Source organism: Equus quagga, chromosome 1, assembly GCF_021613505.1.
Source record: "Equus quagga isolate Etosha38 chromosome 1, UCLA_HA_Equagga_1.0, whole genome shotgun sequence".
NCBI classification, from domain to species: Eukaryota; Metazoa; Chordata; class Mammalia; order Perissodactyla; family Equidae; genus Equus; species Equus quagga.
Window position 1 is genome coordinate 136,362,829 of NC_060267.1, and position 25,895 is coordinate 136,388,723.

At 52.1% G+C, this 25,895-nt stretch overlaps 1 protein-coding gene across 5 annotated transcripts in view; it reads right to left on the minus strand.

Moving 5' to 3' along the window:
• The window catches only part of RNF123 (ring finger protein 123), a 33,937-nt gene that overhangs the window by 4,515 nt on the left and 3,527 nt on the right, over window positions 1–25,895 (minus strand). For 4 of the 5 annotated variants that reach the window (XM_046668962.1, XM_046668950.1, XM_046668963.1 and 1 more), the window contains exons 4-35: window positions 23,979–24,058; window positions 23,736–23,830; window positions 23,270–23,324; window positions 23,073–23,158; window positions 22,687–22,773; window positions 22,396–22,463; window positions 22,077–22,202; window positions 21,562–21,676; window positions 21,373–21,477; window positions 20,811–20,936; window positions 20,584–20,676; window positions 20,440–20,513; window positions 19,525–19,642; window positions 19,223–19,322; window positions 18,946–19,007; window positions 18,685–18,756; window positions 18,355–18,475; window positions 17,605–17,706; window positions 16,158–16,270; window positions 15,708–15,906; window positions 15,206–15,351; window positions 14,797–14,880; window positions 13,878–13,985; window positions 3,970–4,147; window positions 3,072–3,146; window positions 2,835–2,922; window positions 2,654–2,741; window positions 2,481–2,565; window positions 1,004–1,143; window positions 711–899; window positions 547–622; window positions 220–304 (exon numbers count right to left, since the gene is read on the minus strand). In XM_046668962.1, the coding sequence (XP_046524918.1) occupies window positions 220–304; window positions 547–622; window positions 711–899; window positions 1,004–1,143; window positions 2,481–2,565; window positions 2,654–2,741; window positions 2,835–2,922; window positions 3,072–3,146; window positions 3,970–4,147; window positions 13,878–13,985; window positions 14,797–14,880; window positions 15,206–15,351; window positions 15,708–15,906; window positions 16,158–16,270; window positions 17,605–17,706; window positions 18,355–18,475; window positions 18,685–18,756; window positions 18,946–19,007; window positions 19,223–19,322; window positions 19,525–19,642; window positions 20,440–20,513; window positions 20,584–20,676; window positions 20,811–20,936; window positions 21,373–21,477; window positions 21,562–21,676; window positions 22,077–22,202; window positions 22,396–22,463; window positions 22,687–22,773; window positions 23,073–23,158; window positions 23,270–23,324; window positions 23,736–23,830; window positions 23,979–24,058 (3,339 nt within the window). Of the gene's footprint in view, window positions 1–219; window positions 305–546; window positions 623–710; window positions 900–1,003; window positions 1,144–2,480; window positions 2,566–2,653; window positions 2,742–2,834; window positions 2,923–3,071; window positions 3,147–3,969; window positions 4,148–13,877; window positions 13,986–14,796; window positions 14,881–15,205; window positions 15,352–15,707; window positions 15,907–16,157; window positions 16,271–17,604; window positions 17,707–18,354; window positions 18,476–18,684; window positions 18,757–18,945; window positions 19,008–19,222; window positions 19,323–19,524; window positions 19,643–20,439; window positions 20,514–20,583; window positions 20,677–20,810; window positions 20,937–21,372; window positions 21,478–21,561; window positions 21,677–22,076; window positions 22,203–22,395; window positions 22,464–22,686; window positions 22,774–23,072; window positions 23,159–23,269; window positions 23,325–23,735; window positions 23,831–23,978; window positions 24,059–25,895 lie in introns of those variants that run through there. The other variant, XM_046668964.1, reaches the window with a different exon arrangement.

Consider the following 25,895-nt stretch of genomic DNA (forward strand, 5'->3'; position numbering starts at 1 on the left):
GGGCACCCTGTTCTGCTGGGGTCCCTGATTCTCCTACTCAGAGCTGCTGCTGCCACCTATTTAGGCAGTTCATACCTCGCTGCCTTCCCTCTGCTTCAAAACCTGATACTGAGGTCCATTTCAGAGATAAGGAAACTGAGCTTCAGGGAGGCCCTACCCAGCTCCCTCCCCATCAGACACGCTCAGGTCCCACAGGGGCCCACAGTCCCTAACACTCACCCTGAGGCTGGGCCATGCACCAGGAGCTGCACCAGGATGCCTGTCACTGCCACTAGAATAGGGTAGTGGTCCACGCTCTCCAAGCCTAAGGGGAAGGGAGTAAGGGGATGAGCTACCCACGTGCTCCTGCTGCAAGGGCTCCAGACCTGCCTGGCTGATGCCATCCACCCCTCCCATTGTCTTCTCCACAGAAGGGAGAACTAAGGTTGGGGAGAACCAAGCCTGGTTGTCCCAGTGCAGAATGGAGAATCAGGGCATTGCTGCTCCTGGCAGGGGAACCAAGGCCTGTGCTGTAGCATGTTGGGTGCAGGGCATCTAGGTCCTTACCAGGCAGCCGCAGGCTGACCACGCGGTCAAATAGGTTCCTCTCAGCCGTCACCCGATTCAGCACTTGGTTCAGCAGCTGTGAGGGCAGGAGCCCTTTGGTGGGTGGGTGGGCTCATGGTTGGGGCATCCCCAGGGTTCCACCCTCTTTGCCCAGATGAACACACCTGTGCCAGACGCTGCAGCAACATCTCAGAGGTAGGCCGGGCCCAGTCAAGGAATATCTCAGGCACCAGTGTGATGGTCATCTCCAAGACGCGCAGCAGGCTGACTGAGAGGTCAAAGCAGGTGGCACATACCTTGAGCTGCCGGCTGTCCACAAAATTCCGCTCCAGGCGTTCAGCAGCCTGTTGTATCTGAGCCACCAACAAGGCAGGTAGCAGTCAGTGGCCTGGCCACACTGCAGATCATGCCTTGTCCTCTGGAACACCTTGGCCCACAAGGTCCCACCATGACCCACCTCCTGGATCATGCCGATGAACTCAGAGAAGGCCCAGTTGAGCTGGTTGAGGACGCTGTTGAGGAAGCTGGGGGCCACGTCAGGACCCTGCCGCAGCAGGTCTGCCATGTGCTGCTGCAGCAGGGTGGAAGGGCACGGCTCTGCAGGGGCATGGGGAGGTGGCATCACTGGGGACTCCAGCCCACGGCCCCCACCTGTCTGCCTCTGTCCTCACTCATTGGGCCATTGGTATAAGGGAATGCTCAGGTCATGAAGCCAGGGTGACAGGGTACAGTACTCCCTGGAGATTAGAGCCTAATATGTCCCCTCCTGCTGCTGGGCAACCCACAGGCTGCAGTTGTTTCCAGCCCCACACCATCCACCTTAAGCCTAGAGCAGCCCCCCAGCCCCAGCCTGACCCCCAGCAAGTTCTTAGTCACATGCCCTTCATGGAGGGATAGACCTAGACAGGGCCGCCTAGACCCCTCCTCACTCATATCAAGGCCAGCTTCCCCAAGAGCCTACTCTGAGCCCTGCTGTCCTCTAATGTCCTCTGCTGTCCTTGGCTTGGCCTTGGCATATGGCCGAGGTGGTGGTGGGTGCCAAGTCTCCGTTGACAAGCAGCAGTAACCAGAGCCTTCAGCTGCAGCTGGGCTGGGCATACCTCCCCTCACCCTGCCCCATGCAAATCAATAGTTCCCACAGCAGCAGGATGTGTATCTGGCCCCACTGCTGCTCTCTATTTGCAGCTCAGTTTCACCCTGGAGGCAGGACCAAAACAACTGGCAAGGACTTGCCATGTAACTTTGCATAAGGCACTTGGCTTCTGGGGACCCCTTCAGGCCAAAACACTGCCCACAGGGCAGAAACACAACATGTGAGCCAAGGAGAGCCACCATGTGGGGTGGCAGGCAGATCCTGCAAGATGGACAGCCTAGGATCCTGGGCTGGGCCTAAGTGTAGGTACTCAGGCTCACAGGGCTTTGCTGGACAACGGTCCCAGGAGAGAGTGCAGCCTCTGCTCTCAACCAAATGCCCTTTCCTCCAGGAAGCCCTATGGACACCCTGTGGGGCCCTGGCCAACCCCCAGTCTATGCCCCAGCCTTGACTCAGGTATTAAAGGTGTGGCACCAGCAGATGGCAATGAAGGGGCAGAAAATGGGACAAGGCTGGAGGTAGGGAGCTGGCTCAGAGAGCAAGGGACAGGGTCTTTACTCTGCCTAATCTGCCAGCAGCCTGAGAAGATGCTGCCCCTTTTCACTGTGACCAATGCACCACATTCAGTCCCAAAGGGCACATGTTGGACTAGGGAGCAAGGGCAAGTAGTCCCAGAGTGTCCTTGGACTGGGAGGAAGCAGGGAAATGAGAACCCCAGAGGACATATAGGAAGTTTGGGGCCCAACATGAGTCCTGGAGAGGGGCTGGAAGAAGTGGGAAAGTCTGAAAGAACCCAAGAGCAGTGGGCAAGAGCCATCAGCCTGTCCAACCTGATACTCACTCTGAAGGCTGGGCAAATTGGCGTCCTCAGGTTTGGTTTTCAGCAGGTGTGGCAGCCGTGTATAGCGGTACCCAAACCCACAGCCCTGAGAACGGGGTCGGTGGGAGGTCAGTAGGGCAGGGCAACCCTTCCCTCTAACCAGCCACAGCCACTTCCCCTCCAGCCAAGCTTACCCTCCAGAGCCGCACCAGGATCCAGTTGGTCTGGGCCCAGGGCCGCTGCTCATAGGGAGCCAGGAGGCTCCTCACCATGGCAATGCGCCTGTGAGGGCGAGGGGTGGTGGGAACAGGGTGAGGCTGGGCACTGTGCTGTGCAGGGCAGGGTGTGTGCCTCCTACCCTGGCCCCCCACTCACTGTTCCTCAGGGATCCGCTCCACAGCTCGCAGGGAGTGTGGGTAGCACACGTAGCTGGCCAGGGCCTGCATTAGTGAGTCACGGATGTCTGCTGGGACAGGCCATAGCTTAGCAGGTGCCTGGCATGAGCCCTGGCCCCCATGCCTCCCACCCAGCTGGCCAGCATGCTGTGCAGAAAATGGCCAGCCAGAGGTGCCATCCCATCCCCATCCCCGAGCCCTCTGTAGGTCACCATACCAGTGCCCACGATGCGTGTGTCAGCAAAGTGTTTGGCAAGGATGGCGGCCAGGCGGGTCAGGGTCTCTTCATAGCCTGCAGGGTAGGTTTGTAGAAGCTGTTGGCTAGGAGTGGGGGCTCCAAAGCTGGCTCCAAGGGCCAGTCTGGGCCCAAGCTGGCATCTGGGGACTTCGGACCCAGCATTCACTGACAGTTGGTGAGAGGCTAGGGCACAGACTCACTGTGGGGGTTGGATAGGTCCTAGGGGGAGGACAGGTCCTGGCAAGAGTCCTGACTGGGCTCAAACCCATCTCAGCACACACACTTGTTGGCTTATCAGTCAAAGCCCCTTGGACACCCACAGTTCCACCTCTGAGGACAAAGTCTACACCTAGGCCTGGGGTGGGGCAGGAGGCAGGCCAGGACCTGAATGTCTACAGCCTGATCCAGACAGAAACCACCAAGCCCCGGTTGGAATCAGTGGTCAGCAAGAAGCCCTGGCTCCTAGGTGGACCCCCAGCAGGGTCCCAGCCCTTGCTGTGATCTACGAAGACAAAACACTGCGCCCGCACGGGATGCCACACTCTGTGGCCAGTGCCAGCATGGCAGGGTGAGAGGCCAGATGGCTCCTAGACCACAGTGGCACCAAGAAGGAGATGAAAACCAAGGCGGTTCCCCACCCCCGTACTTCATTTTGTTTGTTTCTCTCCCAGTACCAGGGAGGAGCTGTTGGCTCTGTGGCTATTGGTACCAGGGCAAGGCTTTTAGAAATGCTTGTTTGATACAGGGCAGAGCAGAGCAGGAGCTGCCTACTCTCCTCCCAACATGGATGTGTGCTGCTGGGCCAGGAAGGCTCAGAACAGGGCTCACACCAAAGGCATCCTTTTCTGTCCCCTCCCAGCTTAAATGGCCCTGTCACCTGGGAGCTCCTCCATGCTGTGCACAGGGCCAAAGTAATTCTTGAGAGCGCTGTAGCTATTGATGGCCACGCTCAGGTAGAATTCAGGCATGAAGGCAAAGAGAGAACCTGTGCGGTCACCATGCTCGATGGTCCGCAGGCAGACGCGCAGCAGCCAGTAGATGTCCAGCATCTTCTCCTGCGGAAGGCACACAGGGTGCTGCTGGGCTGCTCATGGGAAGGGTCACAAGGGGCAGGGCCCGATTTGGGGCCTAGGAATGGCCTCCCAGGAATAAGACATGAAAACTGAGAATTGGATTCCAGGAAGCAGGAGCAGTGGCTCAGGCAGGGGCGATCAAGCACTCAGCAGGCAAGAATGGCACACCCAGCCAGGAGAGGGCAACACCTCTCTGGTTTACATTTTTTAAAGGTACAAGACGTTTTGAGTGAGAGGGTGCCATGTGACCAGCAGTCTGTGTTGGAACACTGCCCAGTGCAGAAGGGGCTGCAGGGGCAAGTGGGGACAGGGCCGTGAGGAAGCTCCAGCCTTGTCTAGGTCCAAGACAGCAGACAAAGGGACTGGATGGCCAGGAATGGGAATGCACTGATGGGCTATGGGGGCAAGGGAATGGTTGCACCAAGAATGGGGCCCACATTTCTGGAGGGGAAGGAGCCTCCGCCAAGTCAGAAATACTGGAGGAGAAGCAGGCCTGGTGAAGCACAGAGGGGATGCTGCTTAGGATGTGTGGAGGATAAGGTACCTAGAGATGCCCCCAAAGCAGTGGTATTGAGGAGGCAGGTAGAAATCTGGTCTGGAGCTCAAAGGAGAAAGTAGTGGGAAGGCAGGAAGCAGCATGACTGCTGGTGGAACAGAGGCCACAGAGAGCAGACAAAACCTGCCAAGGGCCCTGTTCCCCACAGTATGGTTTTCAGATAGTCTGTCAGGATTCCACAAAGGGGCCCAGGAGGAGTCACTGACCAGAATGAGGCCCCAGGCCCCAGCCCAGACCCAGAGTACTCATATCTCTTGGAGTGGAGCTGGAGCATCTGGACTTTGCACCAGCTCTCTGATGTGCTCTCCAACCTGAGAACCCGAGGCGAAGATGTCAGACGGTGGGCCTGGGCCTGGCAGCACTTGTGGGCAGTGAGCCAGGTCTGTTGGGAGACTGTTGCCACAGAAGACCAGAGAAGACCGAGTCTGAGGAGGGGATGGCAATGACATTGATGCAGCCAAGAGGTCACTGTAATGGGGGTGGAGGTGTGTCCACAAAGGTGGTTGTGGGGAGCTTGACAGAGATCTTGCAGGACTATTTCAGAGAAGTGGAGGAGCCTGTGCTGGGCCAAGGGTGAAGTGGAGATGAGGAAGCTAAGACACAGAGAAGGAAGGAGATAGTGGTAGCTGTAAGCAGATATAGAGTCACGGAAAGGCATCATGGGCTTTTTCCTTTACTAATGGGAGAAACTGAATGAGAAGGAGGCAGGAGTGTGAGCACTGAAGATGCAGAAGAAAGAAGGCAGTTCAACAAAATAATGGCTATCTTATGAAAAGCCCACAACTAGCACCATACTTAATGTGAAAGACTGAAAGCTTTTGCTCTAAGCTCAGGAACAAGACAAGGATGCCAGCTTTTGCCACTTCTATTCAACATAGTACTAGAAGTCTTAGCCAGAGCAATTCTTAGCTAGGCAAAAAAAAAGAAGCAAAAGGTATCCAAATTGGAAAGGAGGGAGTAAAATGATTGCTGTTCACAGATGACCTAGTCTTAGATATAGAAAACCCTAAAAATTCCACAAAAAAACTTTTAGAACTAACGAATGAATTCAGGAAATTCACGGGACACAGCATCAACACACAAAAATCAATTGTGTTTCTACATACTAGCAATGAATAATTCAAAAAGGAAATCAAGAAAATAATTCCATTTACATTAGCATCAAAAAGAACTAAATAGGTGTGAATTTAACCAAGGAGGAAAAAGACTTGTACATATACTGAAAACTACAAAATGTTGCCAAAAGAAATTTAAAAAGGCACAAATTAATGGAAAGACATGTCATGTTCACGGACTGGAAGACTTAACATTGTCAGGATGTCAGTACACCCAAAGCAAGCTATGGACTTAATGCAATTCCCATCAGAATCCAAATGGTGCTTTTTGCAAAAATAGAAAAATCGATCCTAAAATTCATAAGGAATCTCAAGGGACCCCAAACAGCCAAAACAACCTTGAAATAGAACAAAGTTGGAGATCTCATACTCTTGATTTAAAAACTTATTGCGAAGCTACAATAATCAAAACAGTGTGGTACTGGCATAAAGACAGAAATATAGATCAACGGAATAGAATTGAGAGCCCAGAAAAAAAACCTTGCATACATGGTCAAATGACTTTTGACAAGGATGCCAAGACCATTCAATGGGGAAAAGACAGTCTTTTCAACAAATGGTGCTGGGAAAACTGAATATCCACATGCAGAAGAATTAAATTGACCCTTACCTCACAACATACACAAAAATTAACTCAAAATGGATTGAAGATCCAAACTTAAGAGCTAAAACTATAAAACTCTTAGAAGAAAACAGGTGAAAAGTTTCATGACCTTGGATTTGATGACGATTTCTTGGAAATGACAAAAGCACAGGCAAGAAAAGAGAAAATAGATAAACTGGACTACATCAAAATTAGAAACCGTGCATCAAAGGACACAATCAACAGAGTAAAAAGGCAACCCACAGAATGGGAGAAAATATTTATAAATCATAATCTGATAAGGGGTTAAGAGCTGGAATATATAAAGAACTCCTACAACAAACAAACAATCCAATTGGGCTTGGACTTGAAAATGGGCAAATAGACTTGAATAGACATTTCTCCAAAGAAGGTACACGAATGATCAATAAGCACATGAAAAGATGCTGGACATCACTAATCATCAGGGAAATGCAAATCAAAACCAAAATCAAGAATGAGATAGCAAGGGCCAGCTCAGTGGCGCAGTGGTTAAGTTCACACATTCTGCTTCAGTGGCCCAGGGTTCACCAGTTCAGATCCGGGTGCAGACATGGCACCACTTGTCAAGCCATGCTGTGGTAGGCGTCCCACATATAAAGTAGAGGAAGATGGGCATGGATGTTAGCTCCGGGCCAGTCTTCCTCAGCAAAAAGAGGAGGATTGGCAGTAGTTAGCTCAGGGCTAATCTTCCTCAAAAAAACCACTAGTAAGGGCAGCAAGGCAGAAGAAAATAACCTACAAAGGAACGCCTATCAGGCTTTCAGTGGATTTCTCTGCAGAAACCTTACAGACCAGGAAAGACTGGAATGACATATTCAAATCTTTGAAGGACAAAAACTTTCAGCCAAGAATACTCTACCCAGCGAAAATATTCTTCAGATATGATAGAGAAATAAAAACTTCCCCAGATAAACAAAAGCTAAGGGAGTTCATAGCCACGAGATGCGCTCCCCGCCCCCCCCGACCAAAAAAACCCCAAAAAGGCCCTTACACCTGAAAAAAAAAAAAAAAGGGAAACAGGTGTTACAAAGCATGGAGTAAGGAGAGAAATAGGTAGACAAAATCAGAAAATTGTAGCTATACATCAGAACAGATTAGCAAATACTCAAGAACAGCACTAAAGATAAAGGGAAGGAAAACACCAAAAACAAAGATAAACTTCTCATTTTAATCACAAACTCACAACACAAGATGGAATAAGATGTGAGAAAAACAACTTAGGAAGGAAAGAGGAAAGGGACTGAATCAGTTTAGTCTAAGGAAATAAGAGGCCATCAGAAAATGGACTATCTTATCCACGAGAATTTGAATACAAACCTCATGGTAACCACTAAACAAAAAATCAGAACAGAGACACAAATAATAAATAAGGAGAAAACAAAGAAACACAACATAAAAAACTACATAACTCAATTGGTAGACCAAAATACATAGGACAAGAAACAAAAGAAATGCAGGAGAACCAGAAAACGAGTGATAAAATGGCAGCTGTAAGCCCTCATACACTGATAATCACCCTAAACGTAAATGGATTGAATTCTCCAATAAAAAGACACATAGTGGCAAGATGGATTAAAGAACAAGACCCAGCAATATGCTGCCTCCAGGAAACACATCTCAGCTCCAGGACAAACACAGGCTCAGACTGAAGGGATAGAAGATGATACTCCAAGCTAACGGCAAACAAAAGAAAGCAGGTGTTGCAACACTTATATCAGACAAAGTAAGCTTCAAGATAAGACAGGTAAAGAGAGACAAAGAGGGGCAGTATATAATGATCAAAGGGATATTCCATCAAGAAGACATAACACTTAATAATATCTATGCACCCAACATAGGAGCACGAAGGTGCATAAAGCAACTATTAACAAACCTAAAAGAAGATATTAATAATAACACAATAATAGTAGGGGACCTCAACATGCCACTCATATCAATGGATAGATCATCCAGACAGAAAATCAACAAGGAAACAATGGAATTAAATGAAAAGCTAGACCAGTTGGACTTAATAGACATATATAGAACATTCCATCCCAAAACACCAGAATACGCATTCTTCTCAAGTGTACACAGAACACTCTCAAGGATAGACCATACGTTGGGAAACAAGGCAGGCCTCAATAAATTTAAGAAGACTGAAATAATAACAAGCATCTTCTCCAATCACAATGCTATGAAGCTAGAAATTAATTACAAGAAAAAAGCTGAGAAAGGGACAAAGATGTGGAGACTAAACAACATGCTATTGAACAACCAATGGATCATTGAAGAAATTAAAGAAGAAATCAAAAAATATCTGGAGACAAATGAAAATTAAAACATACCATACCGACTCATATGGGATGCAGCAAATTAAGAGGGAAATCCATCACAATACAGGCTCACCTTTACAAGCAAGAAAAATCCCAAATAAGCAATCTCAAACTACACCTAACTGAATTAGAAAAAGAAGAACAGACAAAGCCCGTAGTCAGCAGAAGGAGAGAACTAATAAAAAATCAGAGCAGAAATAAATGCAACTGAAACAAAAAAGGCAGTAGAAGGGATCAATGAAACAAAGGGCTGGTTCTCTGAAAAGATAAACAAAATTGACAAACCCCTAGCCAGACTTACAAAGAAAAAAAAGAGACAAAGCTCAGATAAATAAAATTAGAAATGAAAGAGGAGAAATAACAAGAGATACCACAGAAATACAACAGATTATAAGAGAATACTACAAAAAGCTATAAACCAACAAAATGGACAATCTAGAGGAGCTGGATAAATTCTCAGACTCTTACAATCTCCCAAAGCTGAATCAAGAAGAAATAGATAATCTGAATAGATCAATCACAAGTAAAGAGATTGAAACAGTAATCAAAAGCACATCCCCAAAAATAAAAGCCCAGGACCAGATGGCTTCCCTGGAGAATTCTACCAAACTTTCAGACAGGATTTAACACCTATCCTTCTCAAGCTATTCCAAAAAACAAGGGAAGATAGAACATTTCCTAACACATTCTACAAGGCCAACATCACTCTGATACCAAAGCCTGAAAAGGACAACACAAAAAAAGAAAACTACAGGCCAATATTGCTGATGAACATAGATGCAAAAATCCTCAACAAAATATTGGCAACCTGAATAATACAGCAACACATCAAAAAGATCATGCATCATGATCAAGTGGGATTTATACCAGGGACAGAGGGATGGTTCAACACCTGCAAATCAATCAATGTGATACACCACATTAACAAAATGAGGAATAAAAACCACATGATCATCTCAATAGATGCCAAGAAAGCATTTGACAAGATCCAAGAGCCATTTATGATAAAAACTCTTAACAAAATGGAGACAGCAAAATGGGGAAATTACCTCAACATAGTAAAGGCCATATATGACAAGCCCAAAGCCAACATCATACTCAGTGGGGAAAAACTGAATGCCATCCTTCTGAGAACAGGAACAAGACAAGGATGCCCACTATCACCAACCTTATTCAACATAGCACTGGAGGTTTTGGCCAGAGCAATTAGGCCAGCAAAAGAAATAAAAGGAATCCAAATAGGGAGTGAAACTCTTGTTGTTTGCAGACAACATGATCTTATATATAGAAAACCGTAAAGAATTCATTGGAAAACTATTAAAAATAATTAACAACTAAAGTAAAGTTGCAGGGTACAAAATCAACTTACAAAAATCGGTTGCTTTTCTATACTCTAATATCGAACTTACAGAAAGAGAACTCAAGAATACAATTCCATTTACAATTGTAACAAAAAGAATAAAGTAGCTAGGAATAAATCTAACCAAGGAGGTAAGGGACTTATACAATTAAAACTCTAAGACATTACTCAAAGAAATAGATGATGACATAAAGAGATGGAAAGAGATTCCATGCACATGGATTGGAAGAATAAACATAGTTAAAATGTCCATACTACCCAAAGCAATCTACAGATTCAATGCAATCCCTCTCAGAATCCCAATGACATTCTTCACAGAAATAGAACAAAGAATCCTAAAATTCATATGGGGCAACCAAAGACCCTGAATTGCTAAAGCAATACTGAGAAAAAGGAACAAAGCTGGAGGCATCACAATCCCTGACTTCAAAATGTACTAGAAAGCTATAGTAATCAAAAGGGCATGGTACTGGTACAAAAACAGGCACACAGATCAATGGAACAGAACTGAAAGCCCAGAAATGAAACCACACATCTACGGACAGCTAATCTTCGACAAAGGTACCAAGAACATACAATGGAGAAAAGATATTCTCTTCAATAAATGGTGTTGGGAAAACTGGACAGCCACATGCAAAAGAATGAATCTAGACCATTATCTCACGCCATACACAAAAACAAACTCAAAATGGATCAAAGACTTGAAGATAAGTCCTGGAACCATAAAATTCCTGGAAGATTATATAGGTAGTACACTCTTTGACATCGAACTTAAAAGGATCTTTTCGAACGTCATGTCTTCTCAGACAAGGGAAACAAAAGGAGAAATAAACACGTGGTACTTCATCAGACTCAAGAGCTTCTGCAGGCAAAAGAAACTAGGATCAAAACAAAAAGACAACCCACCAAGTGGGAGAAAATATTTGAAAATCATATATCTGACAAAGGGTTAATCTCCATAATGTATAAGGAACTCACACAACTGAACAACAAAAAAATAAACAACCTGATCAAAAAATGGGCAGAGGAGATGAACAGACATTTCTCCAAAGAAGATATACAGATGGCCAATAAGCACATGAAAAGATGTTCAACATCACTAACCATCAGGGAAATGCAAATCAAAACTACACTAAGACACCACCTTACACCTGTTAAAATGGCTATAATCACTAAGACTAAAAATAACAAATGTTGGAGAGGGTGTGGAGAAAAGGGAACCCTTGTACACTGCTAGTGGGAAGGCAAACTGGTGTGGCCACTATGGAAAACAGTATGGAGATTCCTCAAAAAACTAAAAATAGAATTACCATATGACCCAGCTATCCCACTACTGGATATCTACCCAAACAACTTGAAATCAACAATCCAAAGTAACATATATACCCCTATGTTCATTACAGCCAAGACATGGAAACAATCCAAGCGCCCATCGACTGACGATTGGAGAAAGATGATGTGGGGGGCTGGCCTGGTGGCGCAGTGGTTAAGTGTGCACATTCTGCTTCGGCGGCCTGGGGTTCGCCAGTTCGGACCCTGAGTGCAGACATGGCACCACTTGACAAGCCATGCTGTGGCAGGCGTCCCACATACAAAGTAGAGGAAGATGGGCACAGATGTTAGCTCAGGCCCGGTCTTCCTCAGCAAAAAGAGGAGGATTGGCAGATGTTAGCTCAGGGCTAATCTTACTCAAAAAAAAAAAAAAAGATGATGTGGTATATATATATATATATATATACACACACACACACACACACAATGGAATACTACTCAGCCAGAAAAAAAGACAAAATCATCCCATTTGCAACAACATGGATGGACCTGGAGGGAATTATGCTAAGCAAAATAAGCCAGACTGAGAAAGACAAATGCCAGAAGATTTCACTCATATGTGGAATATAAACAAGTACTGGGACAAAGAAAACAGTTCAGTGGTTACCAGGGGAAGAGGGGTTGGGGATAGGCATAGGGGGTGAAGGGGAGCACTTAAGTGGTGACAGACAAGAAATAATGTACAAGTGAAATTTCACAATGATGTAAACTATTATGCACTCAATAAAAAATTTTTTTAATTAAAAATAGAATTACCATTATGATCCAGCAATTGTGCTTCTGGGTACATATCCAAAAGAATTGAAAATAGGATCTTGAAGAATATTTGCTCACCATGTTCATAGCAGGATTGTTCACAATAGCCAAAAGGTGGGAAGCACCCCAAGTGTCCATCAATGGATGAACAGATAAACAAAATGTGGTATATACATACCATGGAGTATTAGCCTTAAAAAGGAAGGAAATCCTGATACATGCTACAACATGGATGAACTGTGAGGACATTATGCTAAGTCAAATAAGCCAGTGACAAAAAGAGCAATATTGTATGATTCCACTTCCATGAGGTTCCTGGACTGGTCAAATTCAGAGACAGAAAGTAGAATGGTGGTTGCCAGGGACTGAGGTGAGGGGGGAATGGGGAGCTAATGGGTGTAAGTTTCAGTTTTGCCAGATGAAAAGAGTTCTGGAGATTGGTTGCACAACATTGTGAATATAGTTAACACTACTTGAACTGTACATTTAAAATGACTAAGATGGTAAGTTATATGAGTGTGTCTTTTACCACAATTTAAAAACCATGGTTAAGACGGTAAATTTTATGTTATGTATATTTTATCACAATTGAAACAAAAGAAAGTACAGAGATGGGAGGGCAAGGTTCCTAAGAAGATGGTGCGGGTGGGGGTGGCAAAATTGCCTAGGGAAGTGGACAGGCATGGAATCCCAGTGGTGGGGAGGAGAAGTTCCCTGCCAGCATTCATCTTTGTGGGGCTGGAGGCAGGTGGTCTGTGGCAAGAGAGAAAGGAGGTAAAAGGTAGAGGTGATTTGGGTTCGGGAAGCACCACGGGAAGAGCAAATAGAGATGGCAGGGTAGAGTTGGGGACACCAAGGGATCACTCAGTTGTGGAAGAAGGGCATGCCCAAGAAGGAGGGGGAGATGCCCTAACATGGTCACCTGGGGAACATCCCAGGGCACTCACTAGATGGCGAGAGATGCCAGGACAGGCAGGGAAAGGAAAGAAGTCTAGAGGGTCCGGGGCCTGCAGGTCAAAGCCTGGTCACAGAGGGAGTGCACTATCTGTCCATCTTGTCCTCGAGGCTGACTGCCCTGGGAAGACAGAGACTCATCTTCCTGATTCACTACTGAGTGTCCCTAGTGTCAGGATGGCACCTGGCATACTCCAGGCTCTGGGCACACATTATTGAATGAATGAGTGAGTGAATGAGTGAGCAGGGAAGCCAGTGGCCTCATCCTCTGGAATGGGAGGGAGATGAGTCAGAGAGAAGCAGATGTGAAGAGTGAAGGTGAGGCTCAAGAGAGGCCACAGGGCCCCTGATGCCCTGGGAGAGAAGAAGGGGGTCAAGACACTGAGAAAAGGGGCAGGGGAGAGGGGGTGCAGGGACAGACAGATTCTGTTCCTCAAAAGGATATGAGCTGGAGGGGAACTGGGGGGGGGGGGGGGGTAAAAAAAAGACTTCTCCAAATGTTCAGGGGGCAGGGGGGGTTGGGGGGGTGGGATGGGGGGGGGGGGGGGGGGGGGGGGGGGGGGGGGGAGGTGGCAAGTGTGTGCCAGAGGCCCAGGAGGGCAGGGCGTATCGAGGTGCTGGCACAAACCTGCCCAATCTGTGACTAGTCAGTGAGCTTGGGGAGGGCAGCAGCCACTGGCCAAGGCCACATCTACTCACTTGGGAGTAGACTGTGGCATGGACCCAGGCAAGACGGCGACTCAGGTGGTCCAGCTTTTCCGAGAAAACCTTCTGGCTCTTAGTCAACTCTGCAAGGATGTCCTTCCTCTGGCACCAAGGGGAAAAGAGGACAATCAGGACATGGCCTCATGCCCAGACCCACCCTGTCTCCCCCCAGGCAGTCCAAGGAGGGGCCTCACTGCCACTGGGGGCCAGCAAAGGGTTGGGCAGACTCAGCTCCACTCTACAAAACCCTCTTCTCCCTCTGACTTGCTGGGATGTCAAGCCTCAGAACAGGGCCATAGTTGTCCCTTCAGAACATGGAAGTGAGACGCAGCTGGGGGTCTGTGAGCCCCTGGCCGGGCTGCCCCAAGGACTCTATGCTAGAAGCACAGCTTCAGCAGCTGCTCTCACTCTGGCCAAGCCTGGGGCTCTGCAGACAGGTGGGGGTCGGGGGGTGGGGGCCTGCCAGGGAACCCCAGCCTGGGAATGACTGGCCCTACTCCCCATGCCAGGATAGCTCCAGCAGAGGTGCTCCCGGGGAGTCGGGGAGACAGGCCCTGCTTCCCGCTGACTTTGCAAGTGGCCGAGGAAGCACTCAGGGTCAAATCCATAATTGATGAGGAGAGTGGGTTTGTGTCAGCACTTAGCGGGCCAGGGGTGGGAGCACCTTGGCACAGGCTGCAGCTAGATGATACGGCTCAGGCCGTGCCTGGTCCTGGTGCCAGCCCTGCTCTTACTGATGTGGTATGGTCAGGGCGGGGGCAGGGACAAGGAGAACTGCTGGGACAACCCCCAGGAGCAGGGGCAGGATAGCCTAAATTTCTTTTGTGGCCTGCCCTGGAGACCCCAAGCAGGCAAGCTGCCCCTCTTCAACACCGCTCCTTCCCAAAGACCCACCAGCCTGACCAAGCCTTACCCACTTGGGGCACCGGCGAAGCTTGTCCTCTGTGTCCCTCAGAGCCATCGCATACTCATTGACATCATCGGACACACCCACCATCTAGAGCATTGGACACCACATGTCCAGGGTGACCCTTGGGCACCTCGCCCAGGTTTCTTCAGACCCAGCCTGGACCCCAGCCTGCCAAGCTCCCAACCTTAGGCCCAGGACAGCGACCCCCACCCCGAGAAAAGTCAAACAGGTCAAGCCTAAACAGCACTGGCAGGAAATAGTCTTGCTGTGGCATATGCTCACATACACAGTCACACATGGCACCCCTGCACACACATGTGCACATGTGGGTGCGCGCAAACATACACACATACACACACACATCTAAACATGCAGAGCTGCATGACAAGCGCATGGACCAACAGTGCGAGACCTTGCCCAGCTGCTGGTGAACGCTGAGATTATACATGATGACAGCACCGTCTAGGACTTCCAGCAAGGAATTCTCAGTGAGGGGCTGCTCAGGTTCCTCAGGGGGTCGTCCCAGCAGCAGGCCTTCATTCCAGTGGCTGCCCTCAACTAAGGAGTGGGGGAAGGGCAGGGTCAGGGTCAGGGGCCAGTCCAGTTCTCTCCTAAGCCTGTGGAGCCAGGATGGGCTTCATAGCAGGAAAAGGAAGCCCTCTCCCCTGCCTGGGCTCTAGGAGGGACCTGCAAGGAGAACATGGGAGGAGGGCAAGGCAAGGTCCTGCAGCTCCAGGTCCTATTTCTGTAGCATCGATTTCCTGCCCTCAGAATGTACTTCCCACGCCCTTGAGATACTGCCAGGCCACAGGATTGGGAGGGAATGGGGGTACATCCTGGCGTTGCCCAGGATGGGGAGTTGTACATGACAGAAGGATCCTTCAGTGCTATGCCTGGCACTGCCTGGCACCTACTGTCCTCACGGGTCCTCTGCTCAGCGCTCAGCGTGCGGACCTTCACTTTCTCCGAGGTGCTCAGAGGCCGCCGTGGGGTCATCAGGCTCACAGCTGCTGTGCTGAGGAAGCGGTTGGCTCGGCCCAGGGTTGGAGAACTGAGCCAGCCAGGCCGAGGCAGGGGCAGTGCGCCCCCCATAGCCAGGGCCTGCATGGGGCGCTGTGGTGGAGAGAGGAGGCCAGGTGCCAATCAGTTCCCCAGGACCCGAGCCCACTTAGGGCTACCTTGATTTGTGGGGATGGGGAATGGGAAGGGAAGGTTCATGCCTCCACCTACAGCAAGGGAAGCTGCCTGGTGAGAAGCTCCTTGCCTGCAAGGAGGGGGAGATGGCCCTGTGATAGAGGAACCCTTGCCCTTACGATAGAGGGACAGTCCAACACGAAGCCCCCTGCCTGCCCCTACCACGGCACCTGGGCTGCAGCTGCAGCCGAGGCTGGCTCCTCATCCTCATCCAGGTCATCCATGGTGGCTGCCTGGAGCTCCAGTGGGTCAATCAGGATGTTGGCCTTGGAGGCAAGGTCATCTGAGAGGAATGGCAGGAGGGCTCTCAGGCCAGTGGAGGGGCGAGGGGTCACTGAAGGAACTGCCAAGGACCGCAAGAGGGCACTGGCTGGCTGGGCAGGAGGGCTTGCAGGGCCCCATTTACCACTGTGCCTGCACTTCACCCCTCCACTTACTCCACCTAGCCCTCACTGCATCCCTGGAGCCCTGTCTTGTAGGCACTTAGTAGCAGGAGGCATTCCCATCACACCCTCCCTGTCAGTCCCTCTGTTGTTTCCAGTGACTTCAAGCTCTCTAGGTTCCCCCACTTCTCCGACTGCTCCATTGCTTCCTTCCTTGTTCTGCCCCATAAACAAAAGGAGATCCAGGGCTGCGTAGGCCTCTGCTCACCCCACTCTGCACACTCCCCAGAGGGTCCAGTCCTCACTGCAGGCTTGTCCCCATCTCTAGGCTGACAGCTGACTGCACCATCTCTACCTCTAGCCCAGGCCTTGGTCCTGGCTGCATCCCCGGGCACCTCAAGCACATGGAACTTGTCATCTCAGCCTCCTCCTGCTGCCCTTCTTCCTGATGATGCCCCATCCCCACAGCCTCTGGCAAGAAGCCTGGGGTCAACCATGGCTGCTCCTGCCCCTTACATGTGCCTTCCTCTACCTCCTCTGTTGCCTGGACAACTAACCTCCTATATCCTTGCTCAGCCCTTGCACTCCATTCTCCACACCACAGCAGCCAGAGGGAGCTTTTTATAATGCAGACCCCCAACCTTACTCCCCTGCCTCAAGACCTTCCAAAACCTGCCCTTGCCCCTGGAATGAGCCTACATCCACCTTGTAGACTGCAAGGCCCTTAGACTCTGCCCTTGAGACTCCTTGGCCTCATTTCCCATCGCTCCCTGCCTCACATTTTCCTTTCCGGCAAACCAGCCACTTTCTGTCTCTGGGCCATGCTGGGCTGTTTCCAGCATCCTTTTTGCTCCTGCTGTGCTCTCAGCCCTTTGCAATGGAGCCACTTGTGCTCATCCTTGAAAGCAGCTCAGGCAGCAACTGCACACATCCCCCTTCCTCCCCCACGACCGTACCAAGATCCCATGGTCCCCTCCTCTGTTGGAAGACTTGCTCCTTATTTCATTACAGGGCTCCCAGACTTCCTCTGAGGTGGGTTATCAAGGGAAGGGATAGCTGGACCCAAGATCCAGGGCAAAGTGGACAGACAGATCAGCAACTCCCTGCAGGAGCAGGTCAGAGACTAGGGCGCCCTCTGGTGGGCACAGGGTAGCTCAGCACTCACAGCAAAGCTGGCTCAGGGACTGCCCTCCACCAGCACACACGGGCTCACCGCCCACCAGCCTGCACACACCTTTGAGAGTTTTCCGAAGGTGGGAGAGGAGGCCTCCAAGGCGCTGCAGGTCAAAGTAGTCCACCTTGCCATTATAGAAGACCTGGGGCGGGATGTAGGCCTCTGGGAGGAGTTGGGAGGCCAGGCCACAGTCAGAGCCCAGCAGGGACATCCTCCCAGAGGCCACACCTCTGCTCTGGCCTAGCACAGAGGGGACCCCTGGCCTTGGCCACCTACCTTCCCAGGCACACAGTGTGGCCTCCCCCACCCTCTGCTATTTCAGGTCAGTGCCAGCAACTGCAACCTGGGGTGAAGAAGCATTCTTGGCGGCGAGTCACTCAGGGGAGAATCAGAGAGGACCCTGACCCAGCCCTATGGGTTATCCCCCAATCCAGGGCAGGTAAGGCTCTCACTGGCCCTTGAAGATTCTGTCCCACACAAACACAGGGCCCCCTAGCACCTCAGAGCCCACTCAAGGTGTCCCCTACAAAGGACTGCACAGAGGGCTGGGCAGGCTAGGACTGAGGGGCCTGTAATGGACAGGAGCCTGTGAGGGCAGTCAGAGTGAGCGTGGGCTCGGCAGTCCTGGAGGGCGGGGCTCCTGCTTGCCCCAGTGGAGAAGCCGCCTGTCAGTAAGGTAGGACTCAACTGGGCAGGAAGCCTGGGACAGCTCTCCTAAACCCTCAGCTCAGCACTCCACACCAACACTAGGGGCTGCCCTGTGCCTGGCTCTGCCCAGCCTCTAAGACTCAAGGCCCTGGCCCCACTCACCCTCACTGAAGGAGGCGCTGGGGTTTGAAGCCTTGTATTCATCCCAATAGTAGCGTAGGGCAGAGATCAACCGGTGTAAGAAGCAGACCATGTACTCAGGGGGGCAGAGCATGGGCATGTTCTGCAGGCACAGGGCATATGACATGCATCTGCGTCAGCCCAAAGCCCAGGGACTTCCCCGGGACCCTGGGCTGAGCGGGGAGGGAAGGGCAACAGAGGAGGAGCAGGGCTAGACATGGATGAGGCAGCCTGAGAGGTGCCAGAAGCTTGGGGTGCAGACCCTGCAACAGAGCCAGGGGTCCACAGCGGGCTGGCCTAGGGGACACCTACCCCCCGGCCACTGGCATTCTCCTGCAGAAACTTTCGGAACTTGGTGAGGAAGATGTATCTAGAAGCTTCACCCTTCAGGGAAAGAAAAAAGGAGGCTGTCATGAGCTCAGGATGTTGGCCCCAGACTGGACTAACTCAATGCTGTGCCTCAGCCTGGACCCTGCCATGGCAAGCTGAGCCAGCCCCTGCCCTCTGTGTCTCGAGGCCCAGCACAGCACCCCTCCCACTAGCGACCCACGCAGGGGTCTGAGAGTCACTCACCCCATTTTCATCTTTATTGTTCAACAGCAGCTTCAGGATTTGGACCTGGAGTTCTTCCACCACTGCAGGTGGGGTGGGGAACACGACACTGAGCCCTCCTCAGGCAGGGCCTTGCCTTCAGGCTCCCAGGGATGGGAGCAGGTAGCAGGTTTGGGTCAGAGCTCCTCCACCAGGGCTCCCTGAGCCCAACCTAGGCATGGTCACTACCAAGGGCCCCTAAGTATGTAAGTATACAAATCTTCCACCCCCTCCCTAGTGCCCAAGGCAGGGGGCAGACCTTCGATGCGCTTCTTGAGCCTTTGGCAGCCCCGTTCATAGGCACGCCGCCGTAGCCGCTCCTCAGCAGTCTCATCCTTCACCTCCTTACTCTCTCTTCCCTAGGCAGGGGCAAGAAGACGGAAGACAGCAGGGCTCACCCAGGACTTACCAGGCCTCCTTCAGACAGAAGACCCCTACCCCCACCTCCAGCCCAGCCGCCAGAGCTGGGGCAGGGGACTCATGTGCTAAGTACCAAGTAGCTCAGATACCCTGTGCCAGCCCTCACTATGACCGCTGCCCACCCCACCCAGATCCGCCCACCTCCCTGCTTGAGCGGTGAGGCCACCAGGTGGTGGGAATGAGCTCCTGTAGACCAGCCTCCTCCACACGCAGGGGGCTCTTGATGTAAAAGAAGACAACGGATTGGAGCACATCAAAGCTGGCGGTCGTCAAGGCAGAGCTCTGCTCACCAAAGGGTGCCCCGTATGCTCTCATGAGTGGTCCCTAGGAAGCCCTCCCAAAACCTGCCCACCTCCGGATGTGCCCATTACAGCTCTCCCACTCCTAAGGGTGCCACTGCTGCTACGTGCCTGTCTGCCCCGACCCTGAGCCCTGAGAAAGAGCTGTGGCTGTCAAACCCATCAAACCTGATTCCCAGCAAGTGCATGAAAAAGGCCTGTCACAGGCACAGATGACTGTGGGACAAGCCAGAGAGACGGCGTGGAGGCCAGTCCGTCTCCTAGCTTTATTTCTGCCTCCTGGAAGCTGAAGACCCCAGGCAGAAAAGACAGCTACCAGCATAGGCTTCCCAGCCAAGCGCCCAAAGCTACACTCTCTCTCCTATTTGTGCAGTTCTCAATGTTCAAGGGAAGCGGGAAGAGCTGATTCCTCAAATAAGATCATGTAGGAACCCCTGCCACAGAATGTGGAGAAAAGTGCAGTGCTTTGGCTGAAGAGGGCAGGTGCCCCCAGACCTCCACGTAGCCCGAGTCCGTAGCCATCCTGAGATCCCTGCTCTGACGGGCCAGTCAGCCTGGGTGCTTTGCTCCACCCTCGTGCTCTGTAGAGAAAGTGCTGGGAGGGCTGGGTCCCAGAACAAGGACTCACATACGGGGTGGCTCTGGTGCTCCTGAACCTCCCTGGGGAGCCCTGGCCAAGGGCACACTGCCCTCCCTGGCCTACGCTGACCCAGAGGGCACCACGTGTCTGGCCTGCCTGGCAGCAAGTGGAGGATACAGGACATTGCTAAGCAGAAACTTGCGGGACTTCTCATGCCTCAGGATGGCGATGGTGAGTCGCAGGTAGTGGATCTGCGGAGAGGGAGTACTCAGAGTGGGCGGGTAAGGCCCAGGGGCTCAGGGCAGGGGCAGGAACTCCTACCTGCAGGCCCAGGTCTGGGACAATGGGCGAGAACCGGTACAGCCGCAGCAGAGACATCATCAACTGCTTGAGGCAATCCTGTACCTCATAGTCCTGCAGAGATACACCAGGCTGAGGGCAGGTTCTAAGACAGTCATCTGTGGGGCCTTTTCCAAGACCCTCCTCTACCTCCCCCATCTCAGTGGAGCCTGACATCCCGGCCTGAGACCAGAGGTCAGGAGCCTCACCTCCATGAAGAGCCACAGGAGGTCCAGGACCTGGCGCACCACGGACTGCGCCTGTGCTGGGGTGCCCACCTCCATGATGCCCAGCAGGAAGCTCATGAGCACGGCCTCCACCACGTACACCTTGCGCTGCACCAAGAGTGGGCACTGGTGAGATGGCAACCTCTGCCCCATTCAGGGCACCCCTGCCCTGGCACGCGACCAAGGCCACAGGCATAGATGGACTCTTGGGCCCCCGCAAGCAACCCTAAGACATAGAGTCAGCCCTTTTGGAGTCTGACTGAGATATAAGAAGGGCCACTGTCCCAGAGCCCTTCTGGGGCTCTGTACACACAGTTCCCTTGGGCTGTGATGTCATTACCCCTCAATCTTCTTTCTAGGACATCCCGATACCCTCAAATGGAAGCATTTCCTCCTCCCCTGGGTGACATCCTTAAGGTCTGAGGACTCTGGGCACATGGTGATGCCAGGTGATGGTGCTGGACCTCACATACCTCAGTATCCCAGCCCCTATCACAGGCATTTCTAGCATGGTCTGCCTCTTCCCCTCCCTAATATCCCTCACCAGGAGTGGTGCGAAGTGATGGAAGATGTGGGCCAGCGTGAGGAGGACGGTGGGCTGGCCCTGCAACTGCCACTGGGAGCTTTCCTTCTCTACCAGCCGCCCTTCCTGTGTGTGGGGAAGGAAAGAGGACTTTGAGAAGCAGAGAGCTGTAGAAGGCCCCCAGCCAACCTGGCCCAGATCCTGGCTCACCACAGGGTCCAGCTCCACACCAAGCACGGCCTGGAAGCAGCCCAGCAACTTCTGTGCCCGTACCAGGTCAGCACGTGGCGGGTCCTGCAGGGGCCGGTAGCCCGTCACTGGGTAGGTGCCACAGAGTTAAGCCAGCAATACTTGATCTGTGACTCAGACACACCTGTCCCCTCCTCCCCACTAAGACCCCTGAGGAGGGGCCTAGGCTCTAGGGCAGGGCTGTGGAGTCTGGTTGCATGGTTTACATCACAACTCTCCCACTTATTCTCCACGGAGTGAAACTTCTCTTGCCACTTCATGTTCTTTATCTGATCAACAGAGACAATAACAGTACCTACCTAACAAGGTTGCTGCAAGAATTGTTGTCCTCAGCACCCATCTAAGCTGTACCCTACTCACTCCTTGAGGAAGCTGAGGCCCACCAAAAGCCTATAGAGCTCCTAGAGCAGGAGACCCCCATCCTAACTTCCCCAAGAGCTTCCAAGCAGTCCACAGCCTTCTTTGCAAAAGGATATCGCAGAGGACGGCTGCCAAAGTTGAAGGCGACAGACTCCTTGAAGGAGAGGCTGATAGCTGGGAAGTAGGCCATGCCTAGGCCCCTGGATAAGTTTTCAAAGGCGGTACCAAGCGACACGCCATTCCTAGAGAAGGGAGGGCCTGTGAGCCAGTGATAAGAAGGATGTGGCCAAAACAGGCCAGTGAGCAGGCCCTTGTTGGGGCTATCCACCCGTGGGCTACCAGTGTCAGCCTGGCCCCCTTACAGAGACCAGGAAACTGAGGGAAGCCCAGGGAGGCCCCAGAGGCTAAGCCTGTGGCTAGAGGCAAGAGACTCACAGGCAGAAGGACAGAGTGCCGTCGTCCAGGTCGATCAGACAGCTCACGATGTCCCCTGCTGCCCATGCCTGCAAGGGGAGGAGGCCTTATAGCTGCGCAGAAGCCCAGCAGCCTGCTCACTTTGCCCCTCTTGCTGTGTCTCCACTATCACCCAGGGAGACTGGCCACTAGAACAGAGGAGCTGAGCTCCTGTCCCCTCCCTGGTGCCCCACAGTCCCTCGCAGTTGCCCAGTGGCTCCCGCCTAGCTGGATGGACATGGGGCAGGTGGGCACAGGGGGCTCAGTCCTCACCTTGCCATAATTTGTTGTGGTCACATTCCACTTGCGTACCCGGTTGCCATCATAAGCATAGGAGTTGTGTGTATCTCCAACCCCCTCCTAGGGAGGAAGTGTCTGTGAAGTCCAGGGGAGGTGGGAAGGGGCAAGGCCACAGCCTACCAGCCACCAACCTTGGACTCATATGGCTCTAGAGAAGGGGGCTGATGCTCTCAGGAAAGGAAAGAGGGCTGTTTTCTGGACTGGGTTGCCCAGAAATGGGGTGGGACACATTCCCCCTCCAGAGGGCAGTCCGGGTTCGGGTCCTCAGCAGACCCCATGCATTCTCAGGGGCTGCCTGAGCTCTGATGAGCCCTGCAGCAGGAGAAAGTCTTCCTGGGAGGGCCCCCCCCAACACGAACCTCTTGATTGAAGCGGCAGTTGATAGTGCACCAGCCGATCTGCATGAGCCCCTGGGAGGAGATGAGTACCTCGTAGACCCATTTCCCTGGAAAAAGAGAGTCAGACCCAGCAGGTAAACAAAGACTGCCTCCAGCCTCAGGCCTGGGCTCTTAAACTTTCTCCCAACTCCCTGGGCCACAGCAGAGCATGGGCTCACCTTTGTACACACATGTGGTAGAGCGGATAGTACCAAAGTTGCTGTGTCCAATCACCTGGGTGAAGAGCAGAGGTGGTGAGCCTTCTCCTGGGCACACAGAGTGCCTGCTCAAGGGAGAATGGCCCCATCCCCAGCTCAGCTCACGTTGGCAGTGCTTGCCTGCTGTGGCCAATGCTGCACTGTGCCTGAACAGAGTAGGAGGGCCTAGGCTCTGTCAGGAGGGATTCTAGGCCAGGAGCATGATGGGAGGGGCTCATGGCTGTGTTAGGAAGAGCTTGGGGCTGGGGTCACACCAGGAGGGTTTCAGGGCTATGTCAGGAGGGTTTAGGGGCTGAGGACCCAATGGGCCACATCAGGGGGGGGTTGTGACTACAGCCTTCTCAAGAAAGGTAGGGAGACCAGGGCCACATCAGGAGGAGCTTGGGGCTGTGTTAGGAGGGGCTGGGACCTGGGGCTCCTCACTCACCCCCAGGAGGTCATCATTCACCAGAAGAAGCCCCTCGAAGCCACCTGTGTGGTCTAGGACCACAGTGGATGGGCCAAGCCGCCCTTCAATCTGTCCTGAAAAGGAGGGAAGTGGGTGTGGGTCAGGCAGGGCACAGGGTCTGACAGCATGCAAAGAGTGCATTGAGCTCACCAGGGGAGTCCCCAGGGTCCCCCAGGACCCAGTCTTGGCTCCTCCAACCCCATTCCAGAAGCTGTCATGTACCCTGGCTCTCCTCATCCTCAATGTCCACATGCAACAGCTGGTCCAGATGCTCTGGTAGGTTCTGGAAGTTCAGGGATTTCCTGGGAAGAGCAAGAGGCTGTGAGGGGCCCAAAAGTCCTTGAAACCAGCCAGATGACACTAAACCCCTCTCTCACTCCCTTTCCCTGGAGTTTCAGAGGGTGGCTGCCTTGACTCCATAAAAATGATTGTGCCTAGTCCTAGATTCTGGCATGCTAGGGGTTAGAAGGCTGGATTATCCACAAAACTAAAAATCTGGTCCAATTTGGTGTACCTCAGGAGTGTTAAAAAAAAAGAAGAGCCCTCTCTAAGCCTTAATTCTCTCAGCTGTAAAAAGGGATCAACAGCTGTATGTCAGAGATGCATTATTCCAAGGAATAATGCGGGCTCCCCACATAGCCCAGAGCCTGCCCACTCTCAAAGGTGGCTATGCTGATTATGCCCGGGAAAGGAAGGACAGGAGAAGTGCTGATCTATAAGGTGGTCAGTATCAAGGACAGCTAGTCCAGCCCTTGACCCCATGCCTGTGGTCCCAGCCAGGCAAGCCGTGTATTGAATCAGACATGTCCTAGGAGGATGAGCCCTCTGAGCTGTTGGCTGGCTTTGTCCTGTGCCCACTTGTACAAGAGAGTAGAGCACCTGGCCTGCCTATTTGCCACCTGCCCCAGCCAAAGGGGTTAGGAAAATCTGTCTGAGTGGCACCCTCATCCTCCCAGCACACTTGCCCAGAGGAGAAGGGCTCTGTTTAATCTCGGCCAGCTCTGTCCTGAGTTCAGCTGCTAAGAATAGCAGGGAATGGGGTGGTGGTAACTAGCAGGGCTTGAGCAGAGGCCCAGTGTGCATCTGGATCCAGCCCACAGACTGCCGGCCCCTGCTCTTTCACCTCTAATCCCAGCTCCTACCCCATTCATCTGCCTAGAGAGTAGGCTCTGGAAGGGGACGTAGATGGGTCAAAGCAACGACTCTGTGGCAAGGTCATTTCAACCCATGCTCAGGGACCACATGCTCCCCTGCTGTGAGCTACTACAGACCCTGAGCTGGAGGAGGTGGAGAGGCACAAAGCCTCCTCCCTACTCCTGCTGAGCCCCAGGCCAAGGCCAGGTAGCAGCCATGCAATGGCGTGCCCACTGGTAGCATGGAGGGCTGCAGCCAACCCCATCCCGGAATACCCCAATGGGTCCAGGGATAAAGGGGGCTTCCTCAACAGCAGTTCTTACTGGCCCACACTTGGGAGGACTGCTTTAGTCTTGTGTCTGCTCTCAAGAGCAGCTGTGGGTGGCCGGCCTGAGGCTTGGCCTCACTGAGTGCCTGCAGCACTGCCCATTTGGCCAATCCCAACACTTGCCTGCCCTTTCTGCAATATCCGGGTCCCAGCCCAGGGTTCTGCATCCAAACAACCACTGACTGATTGCTCTGCCACCTGCTCTTCATCCTGGCTGCCACAGCACTAGTGGCAGCAGGACCATTTCTGGTATCACATGAGGTAGGGATCAGATGGCTCTGGGAACAGGCCAGGACTGGGCTCGGGTAGAGGGGGGCAGTAGCCCTCCACAAGTAGGAATCCTTTGGCCACCACAGCCACTTAAATGTAACAGGTAACAATGCTGCCCTTTGTGCCTGCCCCAAGAGCAGAGACTGTGGAAGACAGAATAGCCCAGGCTGGCAAGGCGGCTGAGAGATAGGGACACTTATGCCTCGCTGCAGGGAGGCAGAATCTACATGACCCTTCAAAGAAGTAATTTAACAACAGTCTTAAAAGTGATTGTAGTTCAAATGCCCTAGCCACATGATTCCAACCCTGGGCATCCTCACAGTACTGTTTATAAAAGCCAAAGCCCCTCCAAACCAGGACAGCGCCAAGGGCTTCTGCAGACCCCTGGCCCTAAAAGGTGCCCACCA